We start from the raw sequence: 18,833 nt of genomic DNA, 5'->3' as shown, positions 1-18,833 counted from the left end.
CAATTACATATTAGTTATTAATTAGTGATGATGATGATGATTATGGCTGAAAGGGGCTGGGCTGGATGGCCTTTAGAGGGCCCCTTAGTTAAATACAATAATAATAATAATAATAATAATAATATTACATTATTGAATTATAATAAATATCATTATTAAATTATATTATTACTATTACATAGTAGTTATTAATTAGTGATGATGATGATGATGATGATGATGGCTGAAAGGGGCTTGGCTGGATGGCCTTTAGAGGGCCCCTTAGTTAAATACAATAATAATAATAATAATACATTATTGAATTATAATAAATATCATTATTAAGTTATATTATTACTATTACATATTAGTTATTAATTAGTGATGATGATGATGATGATGATGATGGCTGAAAGGGGCTGGGCTGGATAGCCTTTGGAGGGCCCCTCCCAATTCTATGCCCAGTTCCCCTTTAAAAACTTTGATTCCCCGACCCTCCCCTCCTTCCCATCCCATTGCATTGCAGGCAGCTCCAATGCAGCATCCGCATCCTTCTCTCTCTGCCCAACTTTCCCTCTCTCTGTCTTTCTCTCTTTGGCAGCAGCTTCTTCATCCCTCGCTTTGCTGACTTTGCTGACGAAGGATTCCCAGTCCAAGAAAGCAAAGCGAGCAGTGAGGAAATCTGCAAGCCGGCTTCTCTTTCTTCCCTGCCTCCAACTTCGGCCCGCTTTCTGCAATCTGGCTCTTTTGGATCTTTCAAGGTGAGTCGCCTTTGCATTCGGGGTTCATTCACCTTGGCGGCCGTGCTGCAAGGCATGAATGGGATGCTGCTTCCCGAGCATCCTTTGGGTACCACTTTCCCCTTCTCCCCTTACAGGCAAGAGTTTCCTTCTGCTGACCTCCAGCCAATGGGAGGGAGGAAAAATATATCTAAATATAGGAGGGGAAATTATTAACATTACATATATTACTATTATTATTGAATGATAATGATGATTTGGCCTGCTTTCCTCTCTCTTAAAGGGGACTCTCCCAACAACCCTGCGAGGCAGGCCGGGCGATATGTGCAATAAATCTCCCAAACGGCTTTAAAGAGTTTTTAATAGAAGGACTTCCTCCATTATCGAAAACTGGGTCAAGTCATTTGTCCTCCCAGCTTCAAATTATGATAATTTCACTACTTTCCCAGCATGCGCCAGGAAAAAAAGGCCTTTTGCCCGGTCTTATTATTAAAGCAGATTTATATTCCTTGATCTCCATCCATTCGTTCATCCTTCTGTCCTTCCTTCCTTCCTTCTTTCCTTCCTTCCCTCTTTCCTTCCTTCCTTTCTTTTTCCTTCCTCCCTTCATTTCTTCCTTCCCTCTTCCCTCCCTCCCTTTTTTCCTTCTTCCCTTCCTTCCCTTCTTCCTTTCTTTGCTTTTTCTTTCCTTCCTTCCTTCCTTCCTTCCTTCCTTCCTTCCTTCCTTTCCTTTCCTTTCCTCTTTCTTTCTCTTTCTTTCTCTTTCTTTCTTTCTTTCTTTCTTTCCTTTCTACCTTCCTTCTTTACTTTCTTCCCTCTTTCCTATCTTCCTTCCCTCTTTCCTTCCCTCCTTCATTCTCTCCTTCCTTCCTTCCCTTCTTACTTACTTCCCTCTTTCATTCCTTTCTTTCCTCTTTCTTTCCTTTCTTCCCTCCTTCATTCCTTCTTTCCTTTCTTCTCTCTCTCTCTTTCTCTCTCTCTCTCTCTCTCTTTCTCTCTTTTTTCCTTCCTTCCTTCTTCCTTCCTTCCTTCCTTCTCCCCTTCTTACTTCCTTCTCTCTTTCCTTCCTTTCTTCCCTCTTTCATTCCTTCCTTTCTCTCTCTCTCTCTTTCTCTCTCTCTCTTTCTTTCATTCCTTCTTTCCCTCCTTCTTTACTTCTTTCTTTCTCTCTCTCTCCTTCCTTCCTTCCTTCCTTCCTTCCTTCCTTCCTTCCCTTCTTACTTACTTCCCTCTTTCCTTCCTTCCTTCCTTCCCTCTTTCCTTCCTTCCTTCCTTCCTTCCTTCCTTCCTTCATTTCTTTCTTTCCTTCCTTCCATCTTTCTTTCCTTCCCTCTTTCCATGAATGTTCCAGTTCCTTTACCCTCTTGTATATCTTTTCTTTCTGTCTTTCCTTCCCTCCTTCTGTGTATTTCCATTCATTTATAGACTTCCTTGTTCTCTTTTTCATTCCTTCCTTCTCTACATATATTTCCTTGATTCGCTATTAACGTTTCCCTCCCTCCCTTCTGTCCTTCGTTATGAATATACCCCTCTTGTTTCCTTCCGTTATTCCTACATATAAAGGAAGGAAAGAGGACTATATAGAGTATCTATCCTTCCTTCATTCCTTCCCTATGAATATTTCCATATATATATATATATATATATATATATATATATATAACCTTCACACTTCCTTCCTTCTCTACATATATCCCCTCTCTCCCTTCTTTCTCTTTAACCCATTTAATCTAATCTCAACTGCATCTTCAGAACAGTTTTATTTTAAACTAGCCTGGGTACTCGACATTTCATGGGTTATTTGAAAAAGTCAGTTTTTTGATTGTACAAAATACATCAGGTTGTGGGTGAACTACAACTCACATCATGCCAGGTTAACCCTGAAAAACCCCATCAGTCCTTAAAGCTTGTCATGTTGGGCAAGTTTGTTCTGGATGCATCATGAGTGGGGTTCAGTGTGTTCTCCGGCTGTAGGGTAAACTACAACTCCCACTATGGTGAGTTGGTCCCCTCAAAGCCCTCCAGTAGGCTGAGTTACTGAGTTACTCATGGGGGGTTTTGTGTGCCAAGTTTGGTACAGATCCATCATCAATGGAGGTCACAGTTTCCCTGGTTGTGGGTGGACTACAACCAGGGGCGGCTCAACCCATTACGCAATGTAAGCCTTTGCAGTATAGTTGATTTTGCCCAGGGGCGCTCTTGAGGCACTCTTGGGGGAAAATAGACCTTGACATATGCGAGTTGTAGTTACTGGGATGTATAGTTCACCTACAATCAAAGAGCATTCTGAACTCCACCAGTGATGGAATTGAACCAAATATGGCACACAGAACTCCCACGACCAACAGAAAATATGTATCAGTGATTGGTTGGGGGAGGGGGGGGCAAATACTGTTTGCTTAACGTTGAAACTTACCTAGGGCTGCCTCTGACTACAACTCCCAGAAATGAAGCCCAGTTCCCCCCAAACCCCACCAGTAATCAAATTTGGACATATCAGGTATACATGCCAAGTTTGGTCCAGATCCATCGGTGTTTGGGTTCACAGTGCTCTCTGAATATAGGTGAACTACAACTCCTATAAATCCCTCCAAAGACCTCCAGTATTTTTCTTGGTCAGTGGAGTTAGTGGAGTTCAGAGTGCTCTTCGATTACAGGTGAACTATACATCCCAGGACCTACAACTCCTAGATATCATGGTGAATTCTCCTCCAACCTCTCCAGTATGTTCAGTTGCTGATCAAATCCTCTGTTTCTTGTGTGCCATAAAAAAGAATAGGAAAGGTTATGGGAGAGGCAGTGGGCGGAGTCATGCAAATTCCACACCAATGGAGAGTCAGAAACACTGGGATGTCTGTGGTGGAGGAAACACAAAAAATAGGATGAAATGGTCCTATATGAAAGCCTTCACTTGGGTGGTGGGCAGTGTGGTGTTTGTGGAGGACATTGGCAGGGCTTGTGGTCATGTTCCTGTCACTCACGATAACCTGCAATGTCATTGGAGGGAGGGCCTTTGGTGTCTCCTGAGTGGTGGAACTTAGAGCTGTTTGTGGAGATGGGAGTTTATTATGAGTTTTGTTATGCTTTTAGATTTTGTGCATTTCATTTACAGGATTTTTAACACGTATCCCCATTCTCTCCTAGATGGTTCCTGCCAATGTTTCCCTCCATTTATATGTTCTTGTCATCTTCATGCTGAGCTGCTTACCGGCATTGTCCCAAAAAGGACGGAAGAAAGTTGTGCACGTTTCCGGTACGTCGGGTGCATCTACACTGCTGAATTAATGCAGTTCGATACCACTGTAACAGCTATGGCTATTGCTGTTGAGAGTTGTACTTTGGTGGGACTTCAGCCCTCTTAGGCAGAGAAGGCTTAGTAAAAAGGTCAACTATACTTTTTGGAAATTCTCATTCATTTTGCAATACTCACAGACTGACAGCAGGTGGAGTTCTTGCAATGGGAATTCTGGGCTCGCTTGCCCTGGATTCAATCCCTGATGTAATGCTGCAATTTTGTTTTCTCTGTGCGATTTGCTATGTGCAAATATTATTAACCGTGGCCTATAAACCAGATTCCAAACTGAAAGATAGAAGGATTTAGTCTTTGGATTCTTTCCGTGCTTGGATATTTTCTGGGCTGCAATTCTGCTTTCTGCCTGAAGAGGGCACTCCAAAATGCACTCGGAAAATGGTCAAACTCTGCACTCTATCTATCTATCTATCTATCTATCTATCTATCTATCTAGTTGCTTATGTACCCCACATTTTCTGGATATGCATATTTATTAGAAATACTAAGCAGTTGGGAACATAGACTAATATTTTATCAAATATATTTTCACACAGCTTGGCTCTGGTTCTCTTCTCCATGCATGCAAGAATACACTGGTTGGAATATAGGATTCTATACACTGCCCTCTTGTGGTTGCACCTGAGCATTGCATACATGCAGTCCCATTTTTTTTTCATTTTGGGACCCTATTCCAAAACAGGGTGGATTTTTCAACCAAAACTACATCTGTATTTTAATTTGGATCATGATGGGTTTATGTGTGCCAACTTTGGTCCAGATCCATCAAACCACGGAGGAGCCTTTGCAGAACAAACTTACATACACACACACACACACATTTTTCAGCTGAACCCACACTGGTATTTTAATTGAGATCATGATGGGTTTATCCGTTCCAAGTTTGGTTCAGATCCATCAAGCCATGGAGGATCCATTGCAGAACAAGCACACGTATTTTTCAGCCGAACTCACACCAATAATTTAAATTATATCATGATGGGTTTATGCATGCTGAGTTTGGTTCAGATCCATCAAGCCATGGAGGAGCCTTTGCGGAACAAACTTCCGTACAGACACACATATTTTTCAGCTGAACCCACACTGGTATTTTAATTGAGATCATGATGGGTTTATGTGTTCCAAGTTTCGTCCAGATCCATCAAGCCATGGAGGATCCATTGCAGAACAAGCACACATATTTTTCAGCCAAACTCACACCAATAATTTAAATTATATCATGATGGGTTTATGCATGCTGAATTTGGTCCAGATCCATCAAGCCATGGAGGAGCCTTTGCGGAACAAACTTCTGTACAGACACACATATTTTTCAGCCGAACCCTCACTGGTGTTTTAATTTAGATTATGATGGATTTATGCTTGCCAAGTATGATCCAGATCCATCAAGCCATGGAGGGAGCCTTTGCAGAACAAACTTACGCGCACACATACATATTTTCACACATATGCATAAATGAATCCTGACATGGCAATGTCTTGTTCTTTCTCATGCAGAGGATGACAGCGGTGCCGTCATTGTCCAAACGGCACCAGGCAAAGTGGTCACCCATCGGGGAGGCACCATCATCCTCCCGTGCCGCTTCCATTATGATGCCTCAGCCCATGACCCAGATGAGATCCGCTTGAAGTGGACCAAGATCTCAGATCCACTCTCCTTTGAGGACGTCTTTGTGGCCCTGGGACAGGAGCGCCGGGCGTTCGGGGGCTACCGTGGCCGGACAGCGCTGCAAGGGGACGGGCCAGGAGATGCCTCGCTGGTCATTCAGAATGTCACCCTTCAAGACTATGGCCGCTACGAGTGCGAGGTGACCAACGAGTTGGAGGATGACGTGGGGATGGTCAAGCTGGACTTGCAAGGTAAGGTGGAAGACGGCTAGAGGGTTGGATTTCCTGGTATTTTGGATGGGATTTCTGCACATATCATACTCCAATGGGATGGGTATCCAGCTTAAGTATCCCTTACTAATGATCTATCAGCATGTGGCTATATAAGGAGGGTGAAATAATCCATCTTTCTCTCTCCTGTGTGACTCAGTGTGAGTATCTGCCTGTTTTCAAAGCTGATCAGAAGGGATTTCAATCGGATATCCATCCCACTCAATCACATTTCAATGGAGTGGGTATCCAGTTTATATCCTCTTGGTTTCTCACTCTATAGGATTTTTGCACAGAAAATAGTCGGCACAAGAAATAATATTTTGATGTGAGAGATATTAAGTTCATATCTTCTTGGTTCCAGAGTCTTCCAGGTGGGATTTCTGTGTTGTAAATAATATTTCAATAGGATGGTTATCAAGTTCATATTTTCTTGATTCCATAGCCTATAATAATTCAATGGGATGGATACCAGTATATATTCTCTTGATTTCATGGTCTTCTAAGTTGGATTTCTGCATAGTAAATAAGACATTTCAATGGGATGGATATCAAGTTCACCGTCTTTCAGATGGGGTTTCTGCACAGGAAATAATCTCTTAGTGGGATGGATATTATATCCTCTTGTTTTCACAGGATGCATCTACACTGTATAATCAATGTAGTCCGGCACCACTTGAACGGCCATAGCTCATGCTGTAGTTTGGCGATGAAAGTGGTATCAAATGGCATTCTTACCTAACCAAGATCTGTACACTAAATCTTTTTTTTTAAATGGTATCTTCTGTTATTGTAAGACTTAGGACTCGAAAACACATGGGGAACTTTTACAAAAAAAAAAAAGTAACTTGAAATGTTGGCAAAAGAAAAAAAAAATAGCCTCGGCAGAGAATATAACTCATTCTGCCCAACGGAGCTGTTAAAAATGACGGGGCTGTTCCTCCCAGCGTTCCCTCTCCTTGGGATGTTTTACGCATCTCTACGGCCACCATCCGTCTTCCCCGTTTTATTAGCTCCTGACACCAAAACCTGCAGCCGCAATAAAAGTCAATAAAAGCAGCAATAAAGCACCCAAGACACTCTTCAAAACCATGGCGGGGGGGGGGGGGGGCGGTGTTGGAAAGAAGGTTCCTCCTAGGGTTTTCTTTGCCAAGGAAGACTCAGAGGTGCTTCTTCTTGAAATATCACAGAATATTACTTAGCGGTCTCCCATCCAAATACTAACTGGGGTTAATCCAGTTTAGCATCCCAAGATGAGGCCGGAATTGTTGCCTTTTGGGTAGCTGCTTTGAATCTCTTTTGTAGATGTAGATGTAGATATAGATGTTGATCTACATCAACATCAACATCTACAGCTACAGATACCAACATCTACATCTAAATCTACATCTTCATCTACGTCTACTAATATATAATAATCAACATCTACATCATCTTCATCCACATCTACATCTACATCAATGTCTTTGTTTTTGTCTTCGTCGTCTAAGTCTATGTCTACGTCTACATGTACATCAACATCATCTTCAACTTCATCTACATCATCATCTCCATCTACATGTACATCAACATCTTCATCTACATCTACATCTTTATCTTCCTCGTCTTCATCCACATGTACATCTACATCTTCATCTACACCTACATCTACATCTTCATCTACCTCTTCCTCTTCCTCTATCTTCTAATATATAATAATCAACATCAACATCTTCACCTTCGTCTTCATCTTCATCTACATCTTAGTCTTTGTCTTCACCTTCATCTATGTCTAGGTCTACGTCTTCATCTATATCTTCATCTTCATCTACATCTTCATCTTCCCCTACCCCAACCCCTATAATGTATGGCTAGGTGAAACGAATCCAATGCCTTCATTTGGCATTCAGGAACAAATGCTATCAGATCGTGAACTACAAGTGCCATGAAGCTCAACCTTTGAGATATAAATAGCAACAACAACAACAACAACAACCACCACCACCTTTGGAAACCGGGTGATTCCCCTTGAGACTATGACTCTCCCACCGCTCTTTTCTCTCTTTAGGGGTGATCTTCCCTTACCACCCTCGCTTGGGGCGCTACTCCCTCAATTTCCATGATGCTCAGAAAGCTTGTTTGGAGCAAGATGGGATTCTGGCCTCTTACGACCAATTGCATGAAGCCTGGTTGGAAGGCATGGATTGGTGCAACGCCGGGTGGCTGGAGGATGGCTCTGTGCAATACCCCATCGCCAAGCCCCGGGATGAGTGCGGGCGCAAAGACACCCCAGTTGGAGTGAGAAATTATGGCTACCGGCACAAAGAGGATGACCGCTATGATGCCTTTTGCTTCACTTCCAACCTGAATGGTAGGTTACAGAGGGTGCGGACCCTATCAGAAGGGGGTGACACCAACATAATAAAAATCTACATTTGTTTGTATGGCAAAGGCTCTTACATGGTTGATGGATCTGGACCAAATATAGTACATATATGCTTTTCATGGTCCAATTTAAAATACTGGATAGATTTCAACTCACAAATCCACCCCATTTGGGAATAGGGCCCCCAAAAGGAATACAAAAGTTCTCAGATGCAACCACAAGAGGGCAGTGTATAGATTTGGTCGTGTCAGGAGCAACCTGAAAAATTGCAAGTTGCTTCTGGTGTGAGAGAATTGGCCGTCTGCAAGGACGTTGCCCAGGGACGCCAGGATGATTTGGTGTTTTGTCATCCTTGTGGGAGGCTTCTCTCATGTCCCCACTTGAGGAGCTGGAGCTGATAGAGGGAGCTCATCTGCCTCTCCCCGGATTTGAACCTGCGACCTGTCAGTCTTCAGTCCTGCTGGCACAGGGGTTTAACCCAGTGCGCCACCGGGGCCTCCAGTGTATAGATAGAAAGGCTACCTCCAAGGGAGAAATGACACAAGACAGAAAACTATGGAAAATCTAAAATGTGTATGTATGTTTGTTCCTCAAAGTCTCCTACATGGCTTGATGGATCTTGACCAAATGTATATACTCTTCATGATCCAACTTAAAATACTGGGTAGGTTTGAATTTGGGAATAGGGCCCCCAAAACAAATACATCTATATGTATATATGCAGTGTTCAGATGCAACCACAAGAAAGCAGTATAAAGATAGAAAGGCTATTTGGGAGAGATGATGAATGGAAAACACTCTAGCATTTTGCCATAGCAATTAAAGTGGTATCAAATTGTATTAATTCATTAGTGTAGATGCTCCATGGATCATGCTTCTGCACCTTATCCCCAAATGTGGCATCAATAGGGCAAAAACAGTGCTGCCTTATCTTACGGGCCTTCAACCTGCAATTCCTGCAGCAAAATTCAATGCAAAGTCTGTGTTTTATTATCCGCTGGCCACAATCGTTCATATTCTGGCTTCTTTTCTCCTCTTTTGTGGGGAAATTGAAGTCCGGCCAAAGATGGATGGATGAGCCGACAAACAGGCACTCCATTTTCGAGTAGATCGAATGCTATTTTTCCTGTCCCTGATTACACAAATGAAGCTTCCCCCCCACCACTCCAACCCTCTGAGCGAAAAGTAATTTACGTCTTGGGACAAAACCCACCGGGAACATCCATCATCATCTGCACATTTGCTGAGCTCAATTACAGCGGCCTTCAGTTTGGCTTGGCTGCTTTTGGAAGCAAAGGGACACCATTGTATCCATGGGGCCAAGGCTGGGTTGGGGGAAATGCAGTTACTGAATTACTTCAATACCAGGCAATTATTACTATTATTGTTATTACTGTTATTTTTGTACCGTGCTTTTCTCTCTGGATCGAGGCCAGAAGAGTGGAAAGAAGCAAGGCAAAAAGGGTGGGAGTGAGGGAAGGAAATGAATGTTTTACTTATTGTTTTAATGAATGTTTTACTTATTGTTTTAATTGTTATTATATTGCTCTGTTATATGTAGTGACATTGAATTGTTGCCAAATGTAAGCCATCCTGAGTCCCCCTTCGGGGATTGAGAAGGAACGGGATAGAAATACTGGAAATAAATTTTAAAAAGGAATAATAAAAGGAAAGAAGGAAGGCAGGAAGGAGAGAGGGGGGGGGTCTAGAAAAATAAAGGGAAGGAGGGAAGGAGAAAGAAGGAAGCAGGAAAGAAAGGAAGAAGAAGGAAGAGAGGGATGGAAGAAGAAAGGTGAAAGAGAGAGAGAGAATGAAGAAGGAAAGGAAGAAGGGAGGGAAGGAGGGAAAGAAGGTCAAAGGAGGAATGGAGTAGAGAGGAAGGAATTGAAGCAGGAAGGAAAAGAAGAAACAAAGCAAGGGAGGGAGGGAGGAGAAAGTAAGGAGAAAGAGTGAAGAGAAGGGAGGGAGGAGGAAGGGAGGGATGGGAGAGAAGGGAGGGAGGAAGAAAGGGAGGGAGACATAGAAGGAAGATGAAAGTGAGGAGGAGAGTGAGAGGGTGAAAAGAAGGGAGAAAAGGAGGAGATGAATGGGAGGAGAGAGAGAAGGAAGGAGAACAGAGAGGGAGGGACACATAGAAAGAAGGTGATTTTGAGAAGGAAGGTGAAAGTGAGGAGGAGACAGAGGGTGAAAAGAAGGGAGAGAGGGAGGAGGGAGAGAAGGAAGGTGAAAGTGTGGAGAGTAAGGGATGTAAGAAGGGAGAGAGGGGGAATTGAGAGAGGTGGGAGGAGGGATGGAAGGAAGGTGAAAGTGCAGAGGAGGAAAAGAGGGTGAAAAGAAGGAAAGGAAGGAGGATAAAGAGAGGACTGTAAGGAAGGAGAGAAGAAAGGAAGGAAGGTAAACGTGAGGAGGATGAAAAGGGAAGGCTGGAGGAAGAGAGGGATGGAAGGAGAGAAGAAAGGAAGGTGAAATTGAGAAGGAGGAAAAGGGAGTGAAAAGAAGGACGGGAAGGAGGAGGAAGAGAATGTTGGAAGGAGAGGAAAAAAGGAAGAAGAAAGTAAGGGAAGACAGAGAGGATGGAAAGAAGAGATAGAAGGTGGGCGAGAAGGCAGGCAGGCAGGCAGGCAGGCAGGAAGGAAGGAAGGAGAAAGTGAGGAGGAAAGAGAGACGATGGAAAGACAGGAGAGAGGGAGGAGAAAGAGAGGAATGGAAGGAATGAGAGAGAAGGATGGAAAGAAGGAAGGTGAAAGTGAGGAGAGAGGTTGAAAAGAAGAGAGAGGAGGAGGAGGAGGAAGAGAGGGTGGAAGGAGGGAAAGGTGAAAGGAAGGAAGGTGAAAGTAAGGGGAGACAGAGAGGATGGAAAGAAGAGATAGAAGGTGGGCGAGAAGGCAGGCAGGCAGGAAGGAAGAAGAAAGTGAGGAGGAAAGAGAGATGGTGGAAAGACAGGAGAGAGGGAGGAGAGAGGAATGGAAGGAGAGAGAGAAGGAAGGAAAGAGGGAAGGTGAAAGTGAGGAGAGAGGTTGAAAATAAGAGAGGGAAGGAGGAGGAAGAGAGGGATGGAAGAAGGGAAAGGAGCGAGGAAGGAAGGGAGGGAGGGAGGGAGGGAGGGAGGGAGGGAGGGAGGAAGGAAGGAAGGAAGGAAGGAAGGAAGGAAGGAAGGAAGGAAAAGAAAGCCTGGCTGGACAGGCAGGTCCCACCTGTAGTGCACTGGGAATGTAGAGAAGTCATGAATATAGCCTCCCATCGAGCCTTTTCTCTCCTTTCTCTTCCTTGTCCCGCAGGGAAAGTCTTCTTTCTCAAGACCTACCGCAAGTTGAGCTTCCCAGAGGCGGTCCTGGCCTGCCAAAAGAGCAAGGCGGTGGTGGCCAAAGTGGGCCAGCTGTATGCCGCCTGGAAGACCCAGCTGCTGGACAAGTGTGAGGCCGGCTGGGTGGGCGATGGCAGCGTCCGGTACCCCATTGTCAACCCCCGTCCCAGGTGCGGAGGCCGCGAGCCGGGTGTCCGCACCTTGGGCTTCCCAGATAAGAAATACAAACTCTTCGGTACCTACTGCTACAAGGAAAGTGATGAGAAGAAGGACCTGGTTGGGAAGGGGAAGCAATTCCAAGTGTAAGCAAAAAGGCAGAAGTAGCCTCCTCAATATTCTCTTTTCCGGTCTCAATGGAGACTGGTTATGGTGAAACCGAGCATCAGGAAGAATCCGGTTGGGCCACCCAAAGCTGAGAGAGACGAACCACTTGGATCCAGAATCTGGATTGCATTGTACGATTGGCGGCTACTCTCCTCCTTTCGTTGCTTGCCTCGTTCTTTTTCTTCTTCGCAAAGGTCTTGGCTTGGCTTCCTGCTTTACACTGATGCAGCAAAGGTGATGGTACCGATCCGGCATCTGAGACGCTCCAAATCAGCCCAAAAAGGGACCAAGGGCTTGTTTTTTGCATGCCTCTTGCAAATCATCCTCGACAAAAAGCACAACCGATTCCGGGGAGACCCTCTTCTCCTTGTATTGCTCCTAAATTTTTGTACAGATTGTGACATCTTCTCCAAGTTCCTTGTTTCATCTTTCGGCTCGCGGCGATCGCAGTATCTGGATGGCGCTATGTCTCCCATTATTAATAATAAAAAAAATAAACCTCTCTGTGTTTGTGTGTGTCCCTTAGTATCAGGCTGAAACATTGTGTAATGATGCAAGTCGTGCTTGAACAAAATTTGAGGACTTTTGCAATGTCCACCACCACCTATTGTGACATACTGCAAGTTTCATCTATGCTGACGATCGTTCCATCGCCGCTTAAAAGATATGTTTTTAACACCATGTTTTAATGTTACATTTTATGATAGTTATATGTTTTTTTATGTTAAGTTTCATATGTATGTGAGGGACTAAATTTTGCCATAAATATGTTGGAAACCGCTTTGAGTTCACCCCTGGGGTGAGAAAAGAGGTATACAAGTGAAGTAAATAAACAAATAAACAAACCTGGGGGTCACAACCAGACACAGTGAAGACACCTGTCCTTGCGCTAAGCTACTCTGTTGCTGAATACACATGCCCAGTGTGGACACATATTTCCACGTTCAAACAGTGGATGTGGCTCTTAATGAGACATACCGCATTATCACAGGATGTCTACGCCCAACACCGTTGGAGAAATTATACTGTTTAGCCGGTATTGCACAACCTGACATCTGTCGGGAAGTAGCAGCTGATAATGAAAGGACCAAGGCATTGAACATCTCCAGCCCATCCTCTGTTCGGACATCAGTCAGCAAGACAACACCTTAAATCAAGAAATAGTTTCCTAAGATCTACAGATGATGATGCAGTGGCGGAGTAACTGGTGCACCATGGATGAATATACAATTTTATTTATTTATTTATCTATTTATTTATTATTTGTCATGCTCCCACAGGGACTTTATTATTTTATCTAATCTAAGCTTCCCTTAGGGAGCCCCCGGTGGCGCAGTGGGTTAAAGCACTGAACTGCTGAGCTTGTTCATCAAAAGGTCGCAGGTTCGATTCTGGGGAGCGGTGTGAGCTTCCGCTGTCAGCCCTAGCTTCTGCCAACCTAGCAGTTCGAAAACATGCAAATGTGAGTAGATCAATAGGTACCGCTCCAGCGGGAAGGTAACGGCGCTCCATGCAGTCATGCCGGCCACATGACCTTGGAGGTGTCTATGGACAACGCTGGCTCTTCAGCTTAGAAATGGAGATGAGCACCACACCCCAGAGTCAGACATGACTGGACTTAATGTCAGGGGACTACCTTTACCTTTACCTTAAGCTTCCTTTAGTTAGAAGGGGTTCGGTTCTTTGTTGTATAGTTTATGGGAGGGGTCCATAGTTAACCTCATAACCAGATCCAGTAGCTTTCTTGAAGCCAGCCATTTGGAAGAAGGTGCTAAAGGAGTGAGGAAGCTGAACTTCTAAACATTGCATGTTTAGAAGTTAGTGTTGCAAGTTGAAGAAAGCTTGCCACAGGTTTATGGAAGATAAGGCAAGAAAGGACACAGAAGGAAAGCAAAAGGTAATAGCTAAGGCCCCCCAAAATGAAAACATATATATGTATAGATGCAATTCTCAGATGCAACCACAAGAGGGCAGTGTATAGATAGAAAGGCTACCTCCAAGGGAGAGATGACACATAAAAGAAGTGGAAACCTATGTAAAAGCAAAAATATGTATGTATGTTTGTTCTTCAAAGGCTCCTACATGGTTGATGGATCTGGACCAAATATAGTACATATATACTCTTCATGGTCCAACTTAAAATACTGGGTAGGTTTCTACTGAAATATCCACCCTGTTTGGGGATAGAGTTCCCAAAACAAATACTATATATGCAGTTCTTTGATGCAACCACAAGAGGGCAGTGTATAGATAGAAAGGCTACCTCCAAGGGAGAGATGACACATAGAAGAAGGCGGAAATCCATGTAAAATATAAAAATGTATGTATGTTTGTTCCTCAAAGAGCCCTACACAAATATAGTACATACTGTATATACTCAAGTATACGCCGACCCGAACATAAGCCGAGGCACCTAATTTTACCACAAGAAACTTGGAAAATGTATTGACTCGAGTATAAGCCGAGGGTGAAAAATGCAGCCGAGCGTGAAAAATCATCAGTAGGTTAAATGTTTTTGTGTATTTACATAAAACTGTAATTTAAGATAAGACTATCCAACTCTGGTGAAACCATTATTCTAACCTTCTTTACTGTCAATGTGCTTACGTATCCTTCCAATAATAATACAGAGAGTAAAATAATAAATGTAATAATAATAATAATAATAATAATAATAGAGTAAATAATGGAAATTTAATAACAGTAATAGAGTAAAATAATAAATGTAATAATAATACATAGAGTAAATTAATAAAAGTAATAAAATAATAGTACAGTAAAAAGAATATAAAGGTAATAATAATAGAGTAAAATAATAAATGTAATTTCTTTTTGGCATGTCAGGAGCGACCTGAGAAACTGCAAGTCGCTTCTGGTGTGAGAGAATTGGCCATCTGCAAGGATGTTGCCCAGGGGACACCCGGATGATTTGATGTTTTATCATCCTTGTGGGAGGCTTCTCTCATGTCCCCGCATGAGGAGCTGGGGCTGATAGAGGGAGCTCATCCACCTCTCCCCGGATTCTAACCTGCGACCTGTCGGTCTTTAGCCCTGCCGGCACAGGGGTTTAACCCACTGCGCCAGCGGGGGCTCCTAATAAATGTAATAAAAAATAATACTAATAACAGAGTAAAATAATAAATAACCTTGACTTGAGTATAAGCCTAGGAGAACTTTTTTAGCCTAAAAAAAGAGGCTGAAAAACTAGGCTTATACTTGAGTATATACAGTATATACAGTACTCTTCATGGTCCAACTCAAAATACTGGGTAGGTTTCAAGTCCCAAGACTCCCCAACATGGAGCCGTAGCAGTTGTGTTCTGCAGTGTGAATGGACCCGAAGCAAGGAAGGAAAAGAGAGCCAGCAGTCTTTACCAACTGTTAAAAAAATTTATTAAAATGTCCAGCAGTACAGAAACCACAAAGGGTTTTCTTGTTTTCAATCTCCCCGATTCCTGCCTCCCGCTTTCCTTCCCTCCCCACTATTATTATTATTTTTATGCAAAAAAGGGCCGATCTGAGGGACACACAAAAGGGGGGCAGGGAACGGCAGCCACATTGAGACAGCACCAAACTCACTCTCTCATGCGACGGCACACAAATCCGACCCCAGCCTCACTGGTGACGACTTAAAGGGGGGAAACTATAGTATGGGTTCCTCGAGCAATTATTGTTCACTGAGACACCCCACCCGTAATGGTGTTAGATAGAAAATACTGTTTGATGTACATGTGGAATATAGATAGCACCTGGGTAGTGACTGCAAAAGTCATGGCAATGTCATAACCATGTGAGGGTTATAGCAAAGGAGTTGCATCAGCCAATGTCATTGCAAAGGGGTTGCATCAGCCATTGTCCCTTACTGATGACCAATCAGCAGGTGGCTATTAGAGCTGTGTAATTAATGTAAAAAAGTTTTAAAACTCATTAAAAAATTAGGTGGTGCCAATGTTTCGTTACTAAAGTGTTTCTAAAGTGTTGTGAGTGAACAAGAGTAACGGAATTTCATTACTTTTTCGTTCTCGTAATTACGCACGTGGGGAAACGTCAGGGGTTCCTTTCTCCCTCTTTTTTACAGGAATTGGGGTGAAACTTGCTATGATTATAGAACACATTTGCCACTGTGAGCCCACCAAGTTTCAGAACGTTTCACTTATCCACAGATTTTGGGGGAATTTTCAGTTTTTATAACAATTTAAAAAACTACAAGAGCGTGCCTTTTTAATACAAGGACATGAGATAACAGGGGATCATTCCCCCAAACTTTCAGAAATATTCCTACATCTACAGATTTTAGGGAATTAAAAAAAATTGACAAAAAAATTAGAAGCCACAACTGGATGTCTCTCATATTAACCACTAGAACTTCCATTGAGAGATTTCTTCCCAGCCCAGCACAGAGATGTATTTACTAGGGCTGGGCAACCACGGAAAAATTTGTTTCTAAAATCGATTCGTTTTTTGGGGGTTTTTGTGTTTCGATTTTTAAAAGAATTCCGAAATTTTCCTTTTAAAAAGTTCGATATTTACGAAATTTCGTAAATTACAAAACAATTACGAATCGATTCGTTAATGGCGGACGCGACCGCGCAATACGCTAAAAAACCTCCAAATGGGACAGGGGGAACTTCTGAAGCTTCCCTCTCCCTCTGTTGTTGACTGTTGGTGTGATAATTATATATTTTTTTCCACTGATTAAACAAACAACAACTATAAAACTTGCCCCAGACGTGCGGAAATAATAACGAAACGATTTCAAAATGATAACGAAACAAATACAAAACAAATCCGAAACAATTACGAAACGAATTTAAAAATTCGTTTCGTTTTTTAGTTGCTCCTGAATGGTTCGTTATCGCTTCGTTATAAAAAAAAATAACGAATTTTTAACGAATTACGAACTTACGAAACGAAACCGCCCAGCCCTAGTATTTACTAGAAGTATCATCCGGTTCTCTTCTTTGCAGATTCAACATTGTATTGGAACTCTGGTTGGCTGCTGCTATGGAGGGACATATCTCTCTCCTCTCCTGACTGGAGCTTTCCGATGCTGAGCAGAATTCTGGGAAATGTAGTTTAGAACAGGGCATTTTGCATTCTCTGCCATAGGGCTCTTTGCCTCCCCAAACTACATTTCCCAGAATCCTGTGCTTTCTCAGTCCCTTTCCCAGCTCACCTAGCTAATCCTGCCCTGCTGCCTTCCTCTCCTCATGATGAGAAGCAGCCTATCTCTTCTTAATTTCCTTCCTTGCGCTGAAAATTAAACTGACTTTGGGAGGCTTATGAGGTTTATAAAATGCAAACAAAAAAGTATTAGGTGAGTTTCAATTCCATGAGTCAGATATTGTGTCGTAAGTACTAATTTGATCCAACTTACAATGACTAACAAAAAATAATTGCACTCCCTAGTGGCTATATAAGGAGAATGAGAGAATCCATCTCACTCTCTCCTGTGTGACTCAGTGTAAGTATCTGCCTGTGTTGTATGTGATTGCTTGCAAGTACAAGGGAAGAGGATCTGTGTATCCTGTTTGTACATGTGTATATATTGCAACGGTGAAAATTAAAGCCTCTGGGTATTTTGAATGAAAACCTGAATCCATGTGTTTACTATACAGTGTGTAAATAAGGTCAGATGCTAGCAATTGGACTCTACTAATAGATGGGGTGAAGCATGTGCTTGCTGTGAAAAAGAACTCTGCTGTATTTTGTTTGCTTTTGGGACACTTGCTATCCAGCTTGCAGCAGTTCAGGGAGGTCATGATATGGATACTATAAATTACTTCACGACCAGCAAATCCCACGACAAACAGTGGATGTCTGTCAGCACAATGGGAATGGAGGCTGAGATCTCACTTGTTTCTAGCCATTGGAGGAAACTCATAAAAGAGGAACACTTTGGGAAGACAGTGGCCCGCCAACTTTGGGATCAATATGAGATCTTAAGGGGTTTCGTGGAAAGAAAGGGTTTCGGCCAACATTAAGGGACAAATCTGTGCGGTTTTGTCCCTCAACGGTGGCCGAACCCTTTCCCCAACAATACAGGCCTCTCCCATCACTGTAGATTCTGCATTATTAGAAAACCAAAAAGATGATGGAGAAAATCAAATTGGAGGGGTGGGGGAAGAGGGAGGAAGACAAGGCATCCAAAGGGAAGTCAAAGGGAGGGGAGGAAGGGGAGCCAGGGACTTGTGCTTTTTTGCTGTTTAGAAGTAGTTGCCATCTTCTTCATTCCAGTCTGCCTTCGGATGAGGTGGCGGCTGCTGTTTGGGGTGTTTCCGCCGATCTTTGCGGGATTTGTGGCGGTGGTGCTGGTGGTGCCGGTGGCGGTGGTGCCGGCGGGTTCTGTGGGAGCGCCTGGCTGAATGGGGCCAGAGGCAAGGAGAGAGGTTTTAGTGCGTCATTCAAACTCATATCGAACTCTAGAATGGGAAAGGATCCCCAAAGGCCATCCAGTCCAACCCCATTCTGCCACTGGAAGCGTCATAAGAGTTGGAAGGGATTTCAAAGGTCATCCAGTCCAGCCCCATGCTGCCATTGGAATAATCATAGCTTCTTATAGTTGGAGGGGACCTCAAAGGCCACCCAGTCCAACCCTGCCTTGGGGGGAACTCACGTTTTGTGCAAAGGACTCGGGGCCGGTCCCACGTCCCATTGACGTGGCACTTGATGGTGGGCAGGTGCCGCTGGAGGAAGCCCTCCTCGCATTGGTAGCGGACCGTTGCATGGACACTGTATTTCTCCTTTTTCTTGCCGATGGGGAAGGCGTTTTCCACAGCAGGCGGAGGGCCACACAGCACTGCAGCAAACAAAGTGACAATGATAGATAGATAATAGGCAGACAGATACAGATAGATAGATAGATAGATCACTCTCATATTTCAGGCTCTATTCTCATCTGGGTGACAATCATGGTTTACTGCACTGAGTGAT

At 43.4% G+C, this 18,833-nt stretch overlaps 2 protein-coding genes across 2 annotated transcripts in view; one reads left to right on the top strand and one right to left on the bottom strand.

Annotated features, from left to right (window-relative positions):
- The first annotated feature begins 482 nt into the window (after positions 1-482).
- HAPLN4 (hyaluronan and proteoglycan link protein 4) lies at positions 483-12,570 on the top strand. The gene is made up of 5 exons (XM_060784030.2): positions 483-740; positions 3,864-3,972; positions 5,527-5,889; positions 7,955-8,257; positions 11,551-12,570. Exons 2-5 carry the CDS (start codon positions 3,864-3,866, stop codon positions 11,880-11,882), a joined length of 1,107 nt encoding a protein of 368 aa, XP_060640013.2. The 5' UTR covers positions 483-740; the 3' UTR covers positions 11,883-12,570.
- A 4,183-nt stretch (positions 12,571-16,753) lies between these two features.
- The window catches only part of NCAN (neurocan), a 57,706-nt gene continuing 55,626 nt past the window's right edge, over positions 16,754-18,833 (bottom strand). The window contains exons 14-15 of the mRNA XM_060785172.2: positions 18,517-18,699; positions 16,754-18,261 (exon numbers count right to left, since the gene is read on the bottom strand). Of these exons, the coding sequence (XP_060641155.2) occupies positions 18,107-18,261; positions 18,517-18,699 (338 nt within the window). The 3' untranslated portion in view covers positions 16,754-18,106. The remainder of the gene's footprint in view (positions 18,262-18,516; positions 18,700-18,833) is intronic.

This window comes from Anolis sagrei, chromosome X (genome assembly GCF_037176765.1).
Source record: "Anolis sagrei isolate rAnoSag1 chromosome X, rAnoSag1.mat, whole genome shotgun sequence".
NCBI lineage: Eukaryota > Metazoa > Chordata > Lepidosauria > Squamata > Dactyloidae > Anolis > Anolis sagrei.
Note: the sequence above shows the minus strand (reverse complement) of the source record. Positions and strands in the feature narration are given on the sequence as shown.

Coding starts and splice junctions, on each gene's coding strand:
- HAPLN4 (XM_060784030.2), top strand. CDS start 3,864: ATGGTTCCTGCCAATGTTTCCCTCCATTTATATGTTCTTGTCATCTTC. Junction 3,973..5,526: donor GAAAGTTGTGCACGTTTCCG/GTACGTCGGGTG, acceptor TTTCTCATGCAG/AGGATGACAGCGGTGCCGTC. Junction 8,258..11,550: donor CTTCACTTCCAACCTGAATG/GTAGGTTACAGA, acceptor CTTGTCCCGCAG/GGAAAGTCTTCTTTCTCAAG.